Source organism: Loxodonta africana, chromosome 16, assembly GCF_030014295.1.
Source record: "Loxodonta africana isolate mLoxAfr1 chromosome 16, mLoxAfr1.hap2, whole genome shotgun sequence".
Classification (NCBI taxonomy): domain Eukaryota; kingdom Metazoa; phylum Chordata; class Mammalia; order Proboscidea; family Elephantidae; genus Loxodonta; species Loxodonta africana.
Genome location: NC_087357.1, coordinates 42,276,150 through 42,294,907, shown reverse-complemented (window position 1 = coordinate 42,294,907; position 18,758 = coordinate 42,276,150). Strand labels below are relative to the sequence as shown.

General features: G+C 37.3%; 1 protein-coding gene across 2 annotated transcripts in view; it reads right to left on the bottom strand.

Annotated features, from left to right (window-relative positions):
- Positions 1–18,758, bottom strand: part of IDE (insulin degrading enzyme) — a 113,867-nt gene that overhangs the window by 41,075 nt on the left and 54,034 nt on the right. For both annotated transcript variants that reach the window (XM_023546922.2, XM_003409234.4), the window contains exons 5-10: positions 9,999–10,121; positions 5,339–5,451; positions 3,503–3,665; positions 2,535–2,627; positions 1,995–2,086; positions 860–940 (exon numbers count right to left, since the gene is read on the bottom strand). In XM_023546922.2, the coding sequence (XP_023402690.1) occupies positions 860–940; positions 1,995–2,086; positions 2,535–2,627; positions 3,503–3,665; positions 5,339–5,451; positions 9,999–10,121 (665 nt within the window). The remainder of the gene's footprint in view (positions 1–859; positions 941–1,994; positions 2,087–2,534; positions 2,628–3,502; positions 3,666–5,338; positions 5,452–9,998; positions 10,122–18,758) is intronic.

Here is an 18,758-nt window from a genome sequence, read left to right as displayed (position 1 = left end):
TAGTGATAGGTGCTATAAAGAAAGTAAAAGAGAAGCATGGGATTATTTCATATAGGGAGGCTTGGGAAGAACTCTCTGAGAACGAGACATCTGAGTGGAGACCCAAATGAAAAGAAGAACCTGGCCATGCAAAGATCAGGGGGAAGAGTGCTCCAGGTAGAGAAAACTGCAAATGTAAAAGCCCTAAGAGGGAGGAACAAACTCAAAGCTTCAAGATTAGACAAAGAGCAGTAAAGCTGGAGTGGAAAAGGAGAGAGAAATGTGGCCTGGGGAGCAGTATGAAATGCAGTTAAACAGGTAAGTTTGAGCCAGATCACCCTGTAGGCAAGGGTAAAGTTTTGGATTTTATTCCAGCTCTGATGGGAAAGCACTAGAGAATTTTAAGCAGAGAAGTGAAACAATCTGATTTTAGTTTTCAAAAGACCACTGAAGCTGAAAAAAATAAACTGTAATGGGGGGCAAGCAGGAAAACAGGGGTCCTAGGAAGAGGCTATTATGGCAGTCCCAGCAAGAAACGATGGTAGCTGGGACTAGGGTGGAAGCAATGGAGATGGAGACAAGTAGATGATGTATAGCCTTCACACAGGGAATGCTCGATTCATTGTAGAATTGAAAGATATTAAAAGTCAATAAGCAAAATGCCTATGTAATAAAAAAAAAATTACAGATAATTTTCAGGATGATGAAAATTAAGATTTTAAACATGTCTTGACATCAGAGTTTGCCCAGTTGCTACAGAGTCTAAGGTTTTATGCTGCAGCTTTGATTTTTATCATTCATGTGGTACTGAAAGTAATACATGCAGGACAACTGAAATACTCTACACACCAATGTACACAGTTAAATAACAACAACTTACATGCAATATTCCTGCAATCTTAGATGTATAGCCCCGTGGCCTTTCCTTATCTTTAAATCTAAAAGCAACAGCATTCAAGTCCTAAAACAGAAAGTCAATCCAATTAGACATAAATCCAATATTTAGAAACACTTCTTTTAGTATTTGGTTTGTACTATGGACTTTCTACTCCATATTTAACTTATCACATGTTCTGAAAAACTGTCTATGCTTGATTTAGAAATGTACAGAACACAGAATGAAGGTTTCTTACTGCATAAAACTCAACCCACTAACCTAGCTTAAAACCAAAGGCAAAACAGGTAACAATTTTGAACAACAATAACAAAGAATATGATTCTATACCCTAAATTGTTGAAACTACTAGTCAAATAATCAGGGAAACTGTGGGGGAGAATCTTCTGAGACCTAACAGTTTCATAGATGATGATTTTGGTGACCCATTCAGGGAACTGCACCCAGATCAGAAGTTATTGTCACAATTTTCACAAGCGGAGCTTACACCTTTCAACATATACCTAAGTAAAGACAATGTCTCACATACTAACATATATTTCAGAATCCTGACATGCCTTAAACATAAACTATGTATCTTGAAAATTCTTTTAAAAGAAGCCCTTCGAACTTTGAAAGAACACCTTTTGTTTTATGCAAAAAAAAAAAAAAAGATAGCCAGGTTTTTCCGCACATGCCATAATAAACTCACTTTTAAAAACATAATCATATATAAAACAATTCACCATTCCTCTGAGAGGTTGCCATGGGCTTTTATCACCAGGTCTGAAAACGACATAGCTCATGCAGCTTTCAGGCAGGAGGTAACATAAGACCTGATACACATCAGCTCAAGAAATTGCTGGGTTTCTTCTGAGGGATGGAAAGGCAATCCAACGTCTTCCTTTTTCTGTCCTAAAAAAAGGCTACATGATGCCTTAACCCTTAATTGCACCCCAGGTAGCCAATCAGGCTAGTACAACTACGCCTCAATAATAGTGTTATTATATATGATAAAATTTTAGAATTTAGATTTTTTAAAAACTTAGAAATTTTAACTGGGTCTTAAATTTAAATTAATCCACATATTTGTTTTTGAAGAATAGATTCCTTAAGAAAATTTTTGGTGAAAAAAAGGTACCTTGCACTCTTGGAAAACCCATTCTTGAGGTCCTTCCGCACGTAACTTCTGAATGTATTGAAACATGTGCAAAATTATATCTTCAACATGTACTGGAAAAAAGGGGTACACTTAAAAACCATTCAGTCCTTGAATCCTTCAAAGCAGTGAGCTCACTCCTAAGGTAAAGTCAGGTAAGTAGAAGATGGTCCCTCTTAGAAAATGAAGTCCTCGCCTCCCTGAGGCTGCTTTCAGGTGTCCCGCACACATGGCCCTCTGGGCTCAGGGATATGTGACAGAAGGGTCTTTAGGACAGTGAATGAGCAGAGGAGAAGCTAAGTACACATTTTATAAGCGCAGCATAACTATCAGTTGTTAAGGGTGGGAAATCATCCGTGAAGTGAAGGCCAAGTTATACACAAAAAAATGCAATGGATAAGTGTATGAATTTAAGTGCTTACAGCTTTTCAACATAAAACAGACCAACAGCATAAAGAGGTTTAAAAAAAAAAAAAAATAAGAAGTTAATTTTCATTTAAAAACAAAAAGGTCAATACTTACATAATCCTTCCTCAGTCAAGTCCACATTAATGATAAAAAACATAAAACCTCGGGCTCCTTCCTTCTGCCCACCAACAAGAGTATTTACCCAGCCTGCAATATTCAAAGGAAATCAACATGTTTGCATGTGTGGTTTCTTAAGACAACGAATTTTTTTAAATAAAGACATACTATATGTTCCCAAAAGATCAGAATGGACCTCTTGCAGCAAAGACAAAAAAAAAAATCAGTTCAGAAAAGCAGTTTCAGACACTGCAGAAGGCTCATGGGCTTTTTGGGCTGGGGACTTTCCTTAAGACTCCTCAAATCAGTTCCCAAATCAAGAGTGGACTATGTGCTTGAGTGTTATGCCAAAGCAGAGAGTCTGAGTTGAGAGTAGCCTTAGGAAATTACCTATTGAACAGAACCTAGTACAATAAAACCTGTGAAAGCCAGAGCCTGTGTAAGGTAGAAACCTGCCAGAGAAGGAAAACTCAAATATTTTCCACTGAAATACTGAAGCGGTAATACTCTACCCTGTCAAAGGCCGGAAACTTGCGAGACCTGGAAAAACATGGCAGTCCTGTTGAGTTCAGGTTCGCACAGGTTTCACTGTACAGTATACCCTTCTGGGTTAATGAATAAGCATAGGCAGGTAAATAAAGTGTATTACATCTTACTTCACACAGATGGTAAAGAATATCCAATGTGAGCTTTTACTTTCTAACCTCTTTCTTATTTTAAACATGCACCACAATTATCTTCTGAAATATCTAAGCTTTGCTGCTCAATATTGAAGGGTAAAACAAATTATGAAAAACACTAAAAAGCAAAAGTACACTAACAACCACCATCTCACTGTACCATTAACCCAAACAATCTCATCTAAAAAGGTTCCTTTACAGGAAAATATTTAGGAGCAAATGAGAGCCAGAATGAAAAGATGTGGTGGGGCACTACCTTCAGAAGCGGGTACCCAAGAGACTTACCCTTTGATTTAAGTTCTGATAACAGACTTCCAGGACCTTCATGCCCAATGAGATGACCAAGATAATGGCCAGGATTTGATTTGTAGTATTTCTGAAGATCAGGTATGGGAAATGTCACATAGAGATTTCTAATATCCTTAATGGGTACTACTTTGTAAAGTTGCTGGGGGGGAAAAAATCACAAAAGATTAGCTATATATAACTCCTACTGAATAATATACTTACTAATTATGGAGAATACTGATTTTCATGGAAAAATCTCAAAATACAGGCGAGAATCTATTGTCAGAGAAAATCATACCAATCACCAAGAAATAAATGGCCCAGGTTCTTTCTTAGTGGAATTTTATTACCGTTGGTATGTAGCCCACGTTTGGTTCCACGGACCACGCAACTAAGTAGTACTGGATGCTAGCCTTCTGGCATCAGATGATAGCTTCTAGAGTCTGCCAAAGCTAGAGCTACCAAAACTACCTCTTGCATGGAATGATCAGAACATATTGATATTTTTTTTGTGGTACACGGAACGAGGGATATCATTGCTGATATCAGATGGATCTTGGCTGAAAGCAGTAAATACCAGAAACATGTTTACCTGTGGTTTTACCGACTATGCAAAGGCATTCGACTATGTGGATCAAAACAAATTATGGATAACATTGTGAGGAATGGAAACTCCAGAACACTTAACTGTCCTCATAAGGAACCTGTACATAGATCAAGAGGCAGTCATTCCAACAGAGTAAGGGGATACTATATAGTTTAAAATCAGGAAAGGTGTGCGTCAGGGTTGTATCCTTTCACGATATTTATTCAATCTGTATGCTGAGTACATAATCCAAGAAGCTGGACCATACAAAGAAGAACGAAGCATCACGATTGAAGGAAGAATCATTAACAACCTGTGATATGCAGATGACACAACCTCACTTGCTGAAAGTGAAGATGACTTGAAGCACTTATGGATGAAGATAAGGATAAACAGTCTTCAATATAGATTACACCTCAACATAAAGAAAAACAATCTCCACAACTAGACCAATTAACAACATCCCAATAAATGGAGAAAAGACTGAAGTTGTCAAGGATTTCATTTTACTTGTATCCACAATCAATGACCATGGAAGCAGCAGTCAAGAAATCAAACGACGTACTGCATTGGGCAAATCTGCTGCATAAAACCTCTTTAAAGTGTCCAAAACAAAGATGTCACCTTGAGGACTAAGTTGTGCCTGACCCAAGCCATGGTATTTTCAATTGCCTTATACGCATGCAAAAGCTGGAAAATGAATACGGAATAGCGAAGAAGAACTGACACCTCTGAACTGTGGTGTTGGCAAAGAATATTAAATACACCATGGACTGCCAAAAGAATGAACAAATCTGTGTTGGAGGAAGTACAGCCGGAATGCTCCTTAGAAGCAAGAATGGCGAGACTTCATCTTATGTACTTTGGACATGTTACCAGAAGGGACCAGACTCTGGAGAAGGACATCAGGTTTGGCAAAGAAGAAGGTCAGCAAAAAAGAGGAAGACCCTCAGTGAGACGGACTGACACAATGGCTGCAACAGTGGGCTCAAACAGCAACGATTTTGAGGATGGCATACAACTGGGCAGTGTTTCATTCTGCTATGATTTGGAACCAATTCAACGGCACATAACAATGACATGTCCCTAATAAATGTGAAAGTGATTTGATTCAATTCTCCAACAAATATTAAAAACTATGCATATGATAAAACCTCTAAAATGTTTCATGTAGTCTCTGGTAAACCAGGTATACATCATATGTCCATAAATTAAAAAAAGAAAATACCAAAAATACATGCACTTACTTTAAGATGCTCATCTTGGAAAGGGTGTTCGGGAAATTCTGGCAATGGGACGTTTTTGTTCTCTACTTCAGAAAATAACTTTACCACCAAATTAGTCAAGTCATCTAAGGATTCTACAAGAAAACAGACATTGAAAACAGGGCTTAAACTAATTATAATACATGGCAGGTAGTATTTAAGACATTAAACTCTCCTTTTAAAAAATCTTAGCACTATTAAAAGGAAAACCTGGAATTTTTTGAAACTACATCTGATAAAGTTGAAGTACTCACTTAAATCCTACAAGTACGTACACAATTTCTAAAGCTGCTGAGCAATATTGACAGTGATTATACCTCACACATGTCTAGCCTTTCATAGTTTAAAACACTGTTTCAAGAATATTATCTTGCAATACATTTAAAACAAATATTAGAACCAATAATAATCAGTTACATTTGGAAAACTGATTTTAGTAGGATTCCCAACAGGCACATACTGAACTATTAACAGATTGATTGTAACATTCACCTTACAAAATACACACAATGATTGATTTTGTGGGGGAATAGTGTAAAGTTGTGAAAGGAACACTGTAACCCAACCCAAAGGACTTGGATTCTAACCCCAGCTTCACCAATTAGCTATGTCAGCCAATTACTTGGACAATCTGTTAAACCACTCCAGGTTCTCTAAAACAAGGAAATTGGGTAAAATGATGACAAGCCTCTCCCAGTCTAAAATGATTTTGTATCATAATGTGCCAAAGTCACTCAAAGACTTGCAATAGTTGACACAATTATATGGTCACTTAAAATGGTGCTCTTATATGTTTTCAGGTACATATACTCTTTAATAGTTACACTTGCAGAAGTTTGCAGAGATATGTATGTACAAAGCTCACTACAGTGCTGTTTATAACATAAAAAACTGGAAATGACCTAAACATCTATTAACCTAAAGATGTTATGAAACATCCGCACACTGGAATTTAACAAAGCCAGTAAGGAGACAAGGAAAAGATCTGTATGTGCTGATATGAAAATATCTCAAAGCTCTATTAAGTGAAAACTGTAAGTCACAGAACAATGCATGTAGTACAATCTCATTTAATTTTTTTAAAAAAGATATAACATATTATGTGGGCACATCAACAAAATTCTACTTTTGAAAGTACCATAAGAAATGGCTTAAGGTGACTATCTTTGAGAAGGGGACATGGCAATTGTAAAATGGAGTGAGGAAGAACTTATTTCTCATTTTATACCTCTCTGTGTAGATGAATTTTTTTTCCATGTGCATGTATTACTACTATTCTAAAATGAAAATATACAAAAAAGGTTATCTTTTTATAAACAACTACTCACCTTGACTTTGCCCCCTAAAAAATAGGTTATTTATAAATGATATAAACATTCATTACTTGTTACTGTTAGTAAGAATTTGAATCAAATAAGAAATTTCCCTTGATATCCTATGACCCATTTTGAACTCTTCCCATAAACTCTCTAGACAGTATTTAATCATTATTTGAAAAGTACCTTTATGTCATATGAAATTCTCTTTAAAGTCTGCAAATGTTGGCATTTGCACTGAATAAAGTACACCTATTTTTACCTCAATTTTCTGACATGTATGAAGGACCCCAAAATGTCCAGAGCCAAATAAAAGGCTGACCAGTGGCTGCCTGTTACATGGCATGTGAACTCAGGAATGGAGCGGTTATATTTGCAGAGAAGTCAGAGATATCTTTATGTACAGATCGGATGTATGATAATGAAATAAGGCGGGCAGTCAACAAAGGCTTTTCAACCTAAAGTAGTGATGACAGCCAGACCCTTTAGAGCAAAGTTCTACCAGGTGCGCCTTTCTTCTTGGGTATTTCTAACCTAGAAGCATAAGTTATATTGTCGCTTTTAAACGGTGGGGCAGTTGAACAATACTGCACAGTCTGTCTTTCCTACTAAACTGTGAGCTACCAGGTAACTAGAAACTGAGTCTCATTTTCCTTTCACCAGTGGTTGGCAATCCCAATGTCTGTAACTTCATAGTACCTACTTACCAAGTGCTCAAGTAATGAGTGCTGCCACAAGCAGAGGGATGACTCACAGAGGAGAATAGGGAAAAAAAATGTTTGTCCCCTTGAGATAGAGATCCTTCGCCATGGTTACTCTTCCCTCCTCCCCCTCCAGAAGAGGGAGTCAATTATCTATCAACCTTCTAACAGCTCCTGTTTCCTCCTCATACCTAGACTACAAAGACACCTCTCTCAGGACCCCTCATAAGCCTGCTGAGCTCAGCACAGGAAGTCAGTCACACTGTGAGAGGATGAGTTTAGGGAACTGAAACATCTCTTACTTCTTTCAGACACTTATTCTGTCACTTCCACTAAATCATGAAGGCAGGTTTGTGTTGATTCATCTATCGCCATTATTACTTGTCAAATAACTGTATTAAAATCATGCGTTTTATCTCAAATATGACATAGACAAAAATAGAGTTTAGGAATCTACTCCTAGAACTGGGTTCTAAACACAAAGTGATATTTAACATTCTATACCTAGGCTGCAGGTAACATTCAAACCTAGGCTGTCAGACTCCAGAGTGTGACTTCTTAACTATTAACTATATTATTAAATTCCTAATACATGTTTTTCCATTTTTCTTTATGTCTATAACATATGTCTATTAAGATTTTTTGTAAATTCCAAAATGGGAGCATCTAGCACATAGTTTTTGTTTTAGAATGCTTTTGATTTCTATTAAACATATTAAAAATATTTTGCCATATTAAAATACTGTCATAAAATTGTTTATTCATTCAATATATATTTACCAAGTGCCTACGATGTACTAAAAACTAACCCAGGCACTAGAGATAGAGCAGTGAACAAAACAAAGTTTCTGTATTTAAATAACTTACATTCTGGTAGGGTAGACAATAATAAACAAACATATTTAATATCTCAGATGGTGATAAATGTTATAAAGAAAAATAAATCAGGTAAGATAGAGAGTAGGAGAACAACGCAATTTTCTGTGAGATATAACGGTTATAATATCACTATTTAACCAATCTTCTTTTAACGGACATTTAAATTGTTTCTAACTTTTCACTAGTACCTACTATACTGAAAGAAACCTGTCTGAACAACTCTGATTATTCCATTAGGCTGTATTTCTAGAAGCAGAAATATATATGTACCTTTAAAGAGTGATGGGTCTCGTTAAACAGCGCTAGAAAAACGAGAGCAAATCACACCACCACCACCACCAACACAAAACGGCATGACCCCCTTTCATTGTGGGTCAAACAAAACAAAAACAAAAGCCAAACTACAGTAATTTAATAGGGGGAAACAAAATATTATCATTGGTTAATTTGCATTTTTAAAATCAAATTTTTGTTGTTTATGTTTCAAGTGGTTTTTCCAGCTTATCATTATCTGCCTTTTAACTGTCTCCAGTTTTTGAATTGTTACAAGGTCAAATCTATCAACCTTTTCCTTTACCTTTTCTTCCCTTGCTTTTAGATGGTTAGAGCATCTACTACTAATTTATTTCTCTTCTGGTTTTCACTTAAAATCACCTAAACTTCTTTCTGGACATGGAAAAATAAAGCAAAATCTCCCTTTGCATATTTTCAAACAAAATGACCATTTCAAAGTCTCTGAGCAGAGAAATGGCCATTCCTTAATCCTTCTTCAAATACTCTGAAAAAGACAAAACGAAAAACTTAAGGTGAAGGGAAGGACAATACTCAATACATGGAAGGTCAGCTCAACTGGACTGGACTGGACCAAAAGCAAAGAAGTTTCCGGGATAAAATGAATGCTTCAAAGGTCAGCGGAGCAAGGGCGGGGGTTTGGGGACCATGGTTTAAGGGGACTTCTAAGTCAATTGGCAAAATAATTCTATTATGAAAACATTCTGCATCCCACTTTGAAATGTGGCGTCTGGGGTCTTAAATGCTAACAAGCGGCCATCTAAGATGCATCAATTGGTCTCAACCCACCAGGAGCAAAGGAGAATGAAGAACACCAAGGTCACACGATAACTAAGAGCCCAAGAGACAGAAAGGGCCACATGAACCAGAGATCTATATCATCTTGAGACCAGAAGAACTAGTTGGTGGCCGGCCACAACTGCTGACTGCCCTGACAGGGAGCACAACAGAGAACCCCTGAAGGGGCAGGAGATCAGTGGGATGCAGACCCCAAATTCTCACAAAAAGACCATACTTAATGGTCTGACTGAGACTAGAGGAATCCCAGTGGTCATGGTCCCCAAACCTTCTGTTGGCCCAGGACAGGAACCATTCCCGAAGACAACTCATCAGACATGAAAGGGACTGGACAGTGGGTGGGAGAGAGATGCTGATGAAGAGGGAGCTATTTATATCAGGTGGACACTTGGGACTGTGCTGGCATCTCCTGTCTGGAGAGGGGATGGGAGGATGGAGAGAGTTGGAAGCTGGCAAAATTGTCACGAAAGGAGAAACTGGAAGGGCTGACTCATTAGGGGGAGAGCAAGTGGGAGTACAGAGTAAGGTGTATATAAGCTCATATGTGACAGTCTGACTTGATTTGTAGACGTTCACTTGAAGCTCAATAAAAGTTAACAAAAAAAAACATGAAAAACTTAGATTATTCAATTCTATGAAATTTTTAAGGATTCTTACCTCGACCCAAAACACAAATAGCCATTAAGTTGGACGAATAATAAGTAGAATGGAATTTCAGTAGTTCTTGCCTTACATCGATGCCTTCTTGGTTTGGTCTAGTCTCTAGAGTATATTTGTTACCTGAGAGAGAGGAAAAAGCATTTAACAAAAAAGCAAAAAATGTGGATTTTAAAGTTTTGTAATTGTTACAGTCATTGGTATAAGATGAACTTTAAAAAAAGTTCGAACCAACACATATTATTAGTCAAAAATGCTTGAACACAAGCAGGATAAATGGAATAGCATAGTATAAACTAATAACAGTTTAAATGATAGTTTTCCCTAAAGAACTTGAAGGGCTTTATAAAAAATTATACTTAAGATCCCTGTGAGATTGTTGGTATTACGAGCACTTACAAGACAAAATGAGATCCACATGCCCCCATTCATACTTATTTTTAATTTTCAATTCCCTATGTGCTCTATAATTAACTGAACAGAATCACTGAAGGAGCTTTTTGGAACTTGCCAAGTTACCTCTGAAAAGAAAGTTAACTGTTCTTGGCTGAGTCATTACATTTGTGATGTAAAGTCTCATGGATTTGATCTAGACTGGTAAAAATAGGATAAAATGCTATTTTTATAAATTGCAAATGATAATATATATATAGTATACTACTCTTCTAATATTTTAATACCTAATTCAGTTAGGGTAAAATATGCATGTTAAAAACAAATAGGTAAAACCTCTAAATGCTACCTTTCTAATAAAGACTTCGCAATTTAGGGACTGGGAGATGAAATTCCAAGATTAGTGTCTCTCCAAAAATGGCATCTTGACTGAAAATATCCAAAGATCCTGGAATAAATAACTTTTAATACTGGTCCTGCTTACACTAATAAATGGGCTCTTTCATCTGCAAAGATAAACCTGTAGTACAACACATTTTTGATGTAGTTTATTTTTCTTTTTCCTTGTATTTTTAAATGGCTTAATGATTAGCCTTACTTTACTACATTAGATAGATGTCTACAGAAAGCCACCAGATGGCGTTCTCAGACCCAAACTTTAGCCACTTAGTGCTGGATAGTACTGAGCCAAGATTCATATCCCCAAAACACTTGAATCAACAGATCTAGTGACAATGACGTTACAGAATGTGCAAGACACAGCGTAGGAAGTGCTCACTCACCTTTAACCAGTCAGAAAGCAATCAGTTGTATTCACACTCGTTGTAAGTAGTCTACTACTTTCCAGGTTCTTAACTAGTCCGCTCAATTTCTTACTAAAGATCCAGTTCAATTCCAGACTTGCTCTACCTGAGGTCCTGAAACATCTCCTCACTCTACCTGAGGGGTTCAGGTGCTGTCTGAAGTATCCAGAGCCCCAACTCCTCAAGGAAAAAAAGGCCTTTTGCCAGGGAATTGTTTGAAGTTCTCTCATATCAAGGTGAAATTTGAGTGCCTCCGATTTCTACTAAATGAAGATTCTAAAACCTCAGCTCCTGAAAGACTTGTTCTTCAGAGCTTTCTTAGTCCTTCACAATGCCAAGCTCAGACTTCTACAATGTGTGAACTAAGAGGGACACGATGGGACACCCAAGTTCACAGAAAATTTTCTTTCAACACAACAGGCCATAAATGTCACAAGTGTGAGATGAAGATCTGATTTTCAGTCTAAATGTGATCTGATTTGCCTATTCACAATCTGGTCAATAACCTGGTTTAGAGGGAAAAAAATCTCAGTTCAAAGCTTGCAAAGACGAAGATCATGGCCTCTATACAGAACTTAAGATTCTTTCAGGTTGACCAGCTCTAGCTCAGTCAGCCTTGTATTTGATGTTCCTGAATATTTTACCATTCCAATTGCTACCCTTTATCTTTACCTGCATTTCAAACAGAGATAAAGCAAGAATATACCGTCACCCGAAACACACACAGATACGGATCACTGGCAATGCTATATTAAAATGAGCCAAAGGAACACAATTGAATACTAAACACCAAAAAAAAAAAAAAAAAGAATAATCCATCATTATGCATAGCAGTATGGGTAGATCTCGCAATCTTAAGGTTGAATGAAAGAAGCCAGACCCAAAAAAGTATACATTTATATAAAGCATAAAAACAGGCAAAACTAATCTGGGTTCCTGGCAGTCAGAATAAACGGTACTTGTCATTGGGTGAATAGTGGCTGCAAAGGAGCACAAAGAGGGCTAGTGAGGTGCCGGTCATGTTCTGTTTCTTGACTGGGTATTGGTTCCATGGGTATGCTCAATTTTTGAAAATTCATTGAACTACACATTAGTAATACTGATACATTCATTCAATGGATTCTTCAAATAGCAAAAGAAAAAAAAAAACTTTACCAGAGTCATACACACTTTTCTGTGTATTTATTATATTTCAACAAAAAGTTAAAAGAAAAACTAGCCAAAGAAGCCACAGCCAACAGCAACCTGGTTCATCTAAAACAATCTAATGATGCTGGCTCTCTAGCCAAATTGCTAAAAGGGTCCTCAATCACACTGTCTGAGGAGTGGCTTCTAGCCACAAATGGATACCTTTCTATGAATCCACGTAGTCCTTTCTTAGCTGTCCACACATGATAACGGCACGGAGTTGTAGCCCACTCAGGAACACAGCACAGAATGACAGTCCCACATGCACGCAAGCTCCTGAATTAGAAGAAGGAAGGGGTTCTCCACTGTGACTATCCTGGGGCAGGGTAGTCAGTTCTCAACGCTATACTAACGAAGAAACAATGGATATTAAAACCCTTAAAAACCTGTTGCTGAGTTGATACCAACTCATAGCCACCCTATAGGACAGAGCAGAACTGCTCCACAGGGTTTCCAAGGAGCGCCTGGCGGATTCGAACTGCCGGCCGTTTGGTTAGCAGCCATAGCTCTTAACCACTATGCCACCAGGATGTCAACAATGGATACTAGCTAGGTACAAATGAGTCAGAGTCAGGCCTGCTATTAAGTTTAACCCTTTAGAAGTAAACCCTTTAGAAAGAGTTTACTAAAAACAGGAAGGCTAGTGAAGTTTTATTTTCTCTGTTCTATTTATCTTTTAGTAGAAGGTCTCAGGAAATAGTTAGATGAGATGAAAGGAAAAGCAGGACATAATGCGTGAAATTCAATAATTAGTTCCTAAATTACTGAGCCAACTCTGTTACCATCACTACCATGATCCCTGGGTATAGAGTGCAGAGGAGCAGGCATGGGCTTTGGTGCTGACAAAGCTATCACCTAATCCAAGGTCAACCATCTTATCTTAGGCCCACCCTCTTATCCTAACATTGGTAGGCTTACACCAAAGTAGAAAAATAATAATAATATATAGGTATATATACTAAAAAGCACAAAACTAATTTTTAACATCAATAAAAAGAATGGCAAAAATCTGAAAGTCTGATGACACCAAGTGTTGTTTAGGATATGGAAAAATGAGAACTCAAAGACACTGCTTGAGGAAGTGTAAGCTCAATCAATCACTGTAACAATTTGGCAATATGTATCAGCTCTTTGGGAGAAGACATGGAGATCTGCTTTCATAAAGCTTACAGCCTAGGAAGGCTATGGGGCAGTTATATACTCTGTCACATGGGGCTGCTCTGAGTAGAAATCAACTCAACAGCATCTAATGACAGTGTTTCTTAAGATGTACGTATCATACAACACAGCGATTCTACTGTGTACACAGGCTCTAGAGAACTCTGTGTACAAGAAGACATGCACAAGAATGCTCACAGGAGCACTATTCCATTAACAGCAAATAGATAAATAGTGGTACATTCATTAAATGGATTTTTCAAATTGCAGCAAAAGTTAAAAAAAAAATTATCAGAGACACACTCACCGATATGGATAACTCTCACAAATACAATGTTGAATTAAAAAAAATATAAGCAGCAGAGATTACAACAATAAAATACCATTTCTATGAAAATTAAAAACGTATAAAATTATGGTACATACTGCTTAGGGATAAATATATAACAAGGAAAAGTTTTTTTTTTTAAGAGCATGGAAATGATAATCACCAACCTTTAGAGAGTGGCTATCTCTTGGGAGCAGGGAGAAAAACGCATTGGAGAACTATACACCAGATACTCAAACTGTATTTGCAATGTCGTTTCTTTAAGCAGGATGATCCAGAATAATTTAGCAAATGTACTGATCTTTTTGTATGACAAATATTTCATAATAAATCTGTAAAAATTTTAAGGTATTTAGTACAATATCTGGAGCCCTGGTGGCACAATGGTTAAGAGCTTGGCTGCTAACCAAAATGTGGGCAGTTTGAATCCACCAGGTGCTCCTTGGAAAGCCTAAGGAGTAGCGCTACTCTGTCCTATGGGTCGCTTTGACTCGGAATCAACTGAACCGCAATGGGTTTGGTTTTGGTTTTGGTTTATATCTGACATAGAGCAGAAAATAAACAGCAGCTACTGTTGTTTTGATCTGAATTATAAGAGGGACTCACGGCTTCTGAGTATATCATCACACAAAAAAGGGAAAAAAAGGTACTGTAGCTCTAAAAGTAGAGCAGGAAGCTCAGTAAATGATCCAGATGACTTTTCCCACCTAATAATCCACAAGCGGAGAACAACATGAATATGGCTGGGATAACAAATACGATTTTAGTTTCTAGACACATACTGTCCTAATTTAGTGCTAATTCAGCTGGGTTACTTATATCAAATTAAAATGCTGCTACCAAAATCTTGAATCCTGCCTTTCTGGCTCTATCATTGTTAGAGAGAACTCCAGCAGCAGGCTGAGACAAAATCAGGGTTGCTGACCCACTGTGACCTTTTCACTCTGGGCCTGCTGGGAGATAGCACTGGCTTGACAGCTAGGAGATTCAGGGATTCTTGTACTGACTCCATCACGTATAAATTAAGCAATCTTGGAAAACTCTCCAAATATCTCTAAGAGGTCATTTATTTTATCTGTAAAACAGGGTAATAAGGCCCAGTGGTTAAGAGCATGGGCTCAATCCTTGACTCCTCCATTTCCTAACTGTGAGACGAAAGCAAGTTTTCTAATGTCTCTAAATCTGTTTATTTATATGCAAATACAAACAATAAAAGACCCTACCTCACAGGATCATTGTAAGGATTAGATGAACAATCGTGTTAAGGCTCAGCACAGTGACTGTCAGATAATAATTACTAAATTATTGGCTTAGGTTGCTGTGAAGCTTAAGAAGAGTGGTAACGGATGTGAAGAGGGTTTTGTAAATTTTAAAGTCCAGTAAATGCCATTTGATATTTTCACTGTAGCAACTATTTCAAATTCTATTTAAAACAAAAAAACTTTACAAACTCAGTTCTAAAGTATAAGAATGCTGATTTTCAAGGAAATAAAGTTAATTTTCCTGGAAAATTCTGAAAAGACTGCAATATATTTCTTACATTCCATGGGAAGGACTGAGTTTGAAATGTTAGAACTTTGTCTAAGAAACTAGCGGTATCTCCAACTGTCTATCTGATAAGGCTCTTAGGAAAGGTCATTTTGATAGTTATAACCATGACAATCTTAAATGTTCTCTGAAAACCCAAGGTACTGAAAGTTAATATATCTACTGTTAGCGACTGGGAATTATTACAATGCAAAAAAATAAAAAAGCCTTCTCTTTTTGCTATAGCAATCTTCTAAAAATCCTGAAAGAGACTAAAGTCTACAAAATCTAAAAGGACAATTCCCATGCAGCTGGTTAAGTGCATGAAAGTACAAGATACAAGTTAGGAGAGAGAGGGGAAAGTGAAAATCTCTTAACGGCCATAAAAAAGCACCTGTACACTTGGTTCAGTTTTAGTAGTTCTCAGTAAATTTCTGCTTTTCAAAAGACACGTATCCCAGCAAGGGGCAATAACAAAATCCATGGAAAAGCTCAGAGAATAATGAATATTAGGTTGAGATATATCAAATATTTTTATATCCATAAGTTCACTGTAATACTAAAAAAAACCAAATTGATCACCAATGAAGATGCTGGGGACCAAATCATTTTTTGAAAACTGACAAATGGAGGGAATGAATCAAATATCTGTCCTGCCTTTCCTACAGTAACTGTACTACAGGGGAGTTACTCACTTACTTTCCTATAGTAACTGTACTACAGGGGAGTGAGTTACTCACTTACTTTCCTATAGTAACTGAGTAGCCAAACGGTAGAAAAGGGAATTTTCTTTTTATAGCAATATTCAAGCTAATCAATAGAGAAAGAATGATAGGATTAGAATTGATTAATTGAGGGTCAATTGTTACAACATCACAAATAAGAGTCAAACAGACATGACATGCCCCAGAAAGAAGAACACACACCACCTATGAAGTATTGTTAAAAAAAAAAGTCAAATATGAATCTGATCAAACCTTTATATCAAAATGCCGATTTGTGGAAATACAGAGAACAGAGGAACATGTTAAACTATTGTTGAGGATGCAATCAGCAAAATTCAGGCTATGAGAAATTTTACAGAACAACCTGATTCCTCAGTAAGAATCAGGAGGAACGGAGTTGGGGAAAGAGATCAAGGGTGAACCTATAGATTAATAGACTTAAAAGACCTATCAACCAATCATTAATGTTTGAACCTTACTTGGACCCTGATTCAAATAAACTTAAAAAATTACGAATTTTATGAGGCAACCAGAAACTGAAATACTAATTGTATATTTGATTATATTAATGAGGATGACAGGATTCTGTTCTGTTGTGCATGGGTTACCATGAGTCGGGGGCTGACCTGACGGCAGCTAACAACACAAAGAGATACATACTGAAATATTTATGAATGACATGTCTGAGATCTCTTTAAAAAAAAGTATATATACACACATATATATATATTCACGCATACATATATATATACATGTATGTATGTACACAAAGAAGTGAATAGGAATGTGGATGAGGCAGGATTGGCCAGGGGCTGAGTGCTGGATATACGTTGCTAGTCGCTATCAAGCTGATCCTGACTCACGGCGACCCCAGGTGCGCGGAGAAGAGCTGCTCCACGGTAGGGTTCATGTCAGTACTTTGTCGATTTTTGTGTGTATGCTTTAAATTCTCCATTAAAAAAAGATTTTTAAAAAACTGAAAAAAATAAATGATTAACTTTTATCAGATTATGATTTTACATGTTACCATCTTCATCTCCAGATAAGAAGTCACTCTTCACCATCTTCTTGTTCATATTCCGTAATTTTTTTGTTCTAATCCACTTTTCCTACTCTGTTCCTTCCTACTTTGCAAAGATATCCTTTGTTATAGCTAAATTATTCTAACTCATTTTCTCCAAAAGGCTTAACTTACTTCTTGGTCCTTTCTTCTTGTCATGATTTTGGGGTCAATCTAACATTAGCACAAAGAACACAGGCTTTTAGTCCAGACAGACTTGATATCACATCCCATAATCTACACAGACACTTCCATTACATCCTACCTCTCCTCTCTTTGTCTCCCCGATAATGCTATGAAACTTTGGTCAAATTATTCTCCTTCTGTATCAGTTTCAGTACCTCTCAAAGAGGATGATGAAACGTCAGTTTTGTAGTGAAGGTTAAATGAGACATACTATGTAGAACACCTGTCCAGTGTGTGGCACTTCCATACAATAAATACTAGTTTCTTCCCCTTTTTCCCCTTGAAATGGCTCTCTTCCTTTTGCTTAAGAAAATCCTAATTGCCCTTCAGGGAGAATTCAAATTGCATCTCCTCTGAGATACTGAGATACTGGGAAATTAAATTCTAGGTAACCCTAAAAAAAAAGGCAGAATAGTGGTTAAAAGCATCGGCTCTGGAGTCAGACTTTGTGGGTTCAGAACCTGACTCCAGCACTTAAAAGCTGCATGATCCTTGGCAATTTAATTACCTTCTCCTAAGTCTTAACCCTGGTAGCATAGTGGTTAAGAGCTACGGCTGCTTACCAAAGGTCAACAGTTCAAATCCACCAGGCGCTTCTTGGAAACTCTATGGGGCAGAGTTCTACTCTGTCCAATAGGGTTGCTATGAGTCGGAATCGACTCAACGGCAATGGGTTTCAGGTTTTAAGTCTTAGTTTACTCATCTACAAGAAGAAATTAATAAGAGCATCTACCTACTGGGGTTATTGTGAGAATTAAATTCAGGTAAAGTGCTCAGCACAGCACTCTATAAAAACCAGCAATGACAATGAATAAGAAGAAAAAGAGCTCAGAATGCCAAACCTGACAGTATATGCAAATGAAATCCTGGATTCACCGGGCCTCCCCAACTAAACTATAAGCACCTTGAATGCAGACACTGGTTACGCTTCTTTGCATTTTTGAATACATTTTACAAGTAACCCGTTGCCATCAGGTCAACTCCAACTCATGATTACTCTATAGGATAGAATAGAACTGCCCCTACAGGTTTGCCAAGGCTGTAAATCTTTACAGAAGCAGGCTGCCATATCTCTGGTGGGTTCAAACTGCCAACCTTTCGGTTAGCACCCAGGCGCTTAACCACCGCACCACCAGGGCCTTACTTAACAAGTAGAGGAACAAAAAACAAACAAAAAAAAACTTTGTCAATAGATTATTTGAACTCACTTATAACACCCTACTCAAGGGTCTGATAACCCCATGGCACTTGCTACAAACACACTAGAGTAAATAGCAAGCAAGAAAAAAGGCACCCCTACTTGAAATACAGCTCCACCCTCTATTTCATGTGCCCTCCTCCCACTTAGCTTTTCATCCCACCTCCACATTAAGGAGTGCCTGTTTTGTTTTC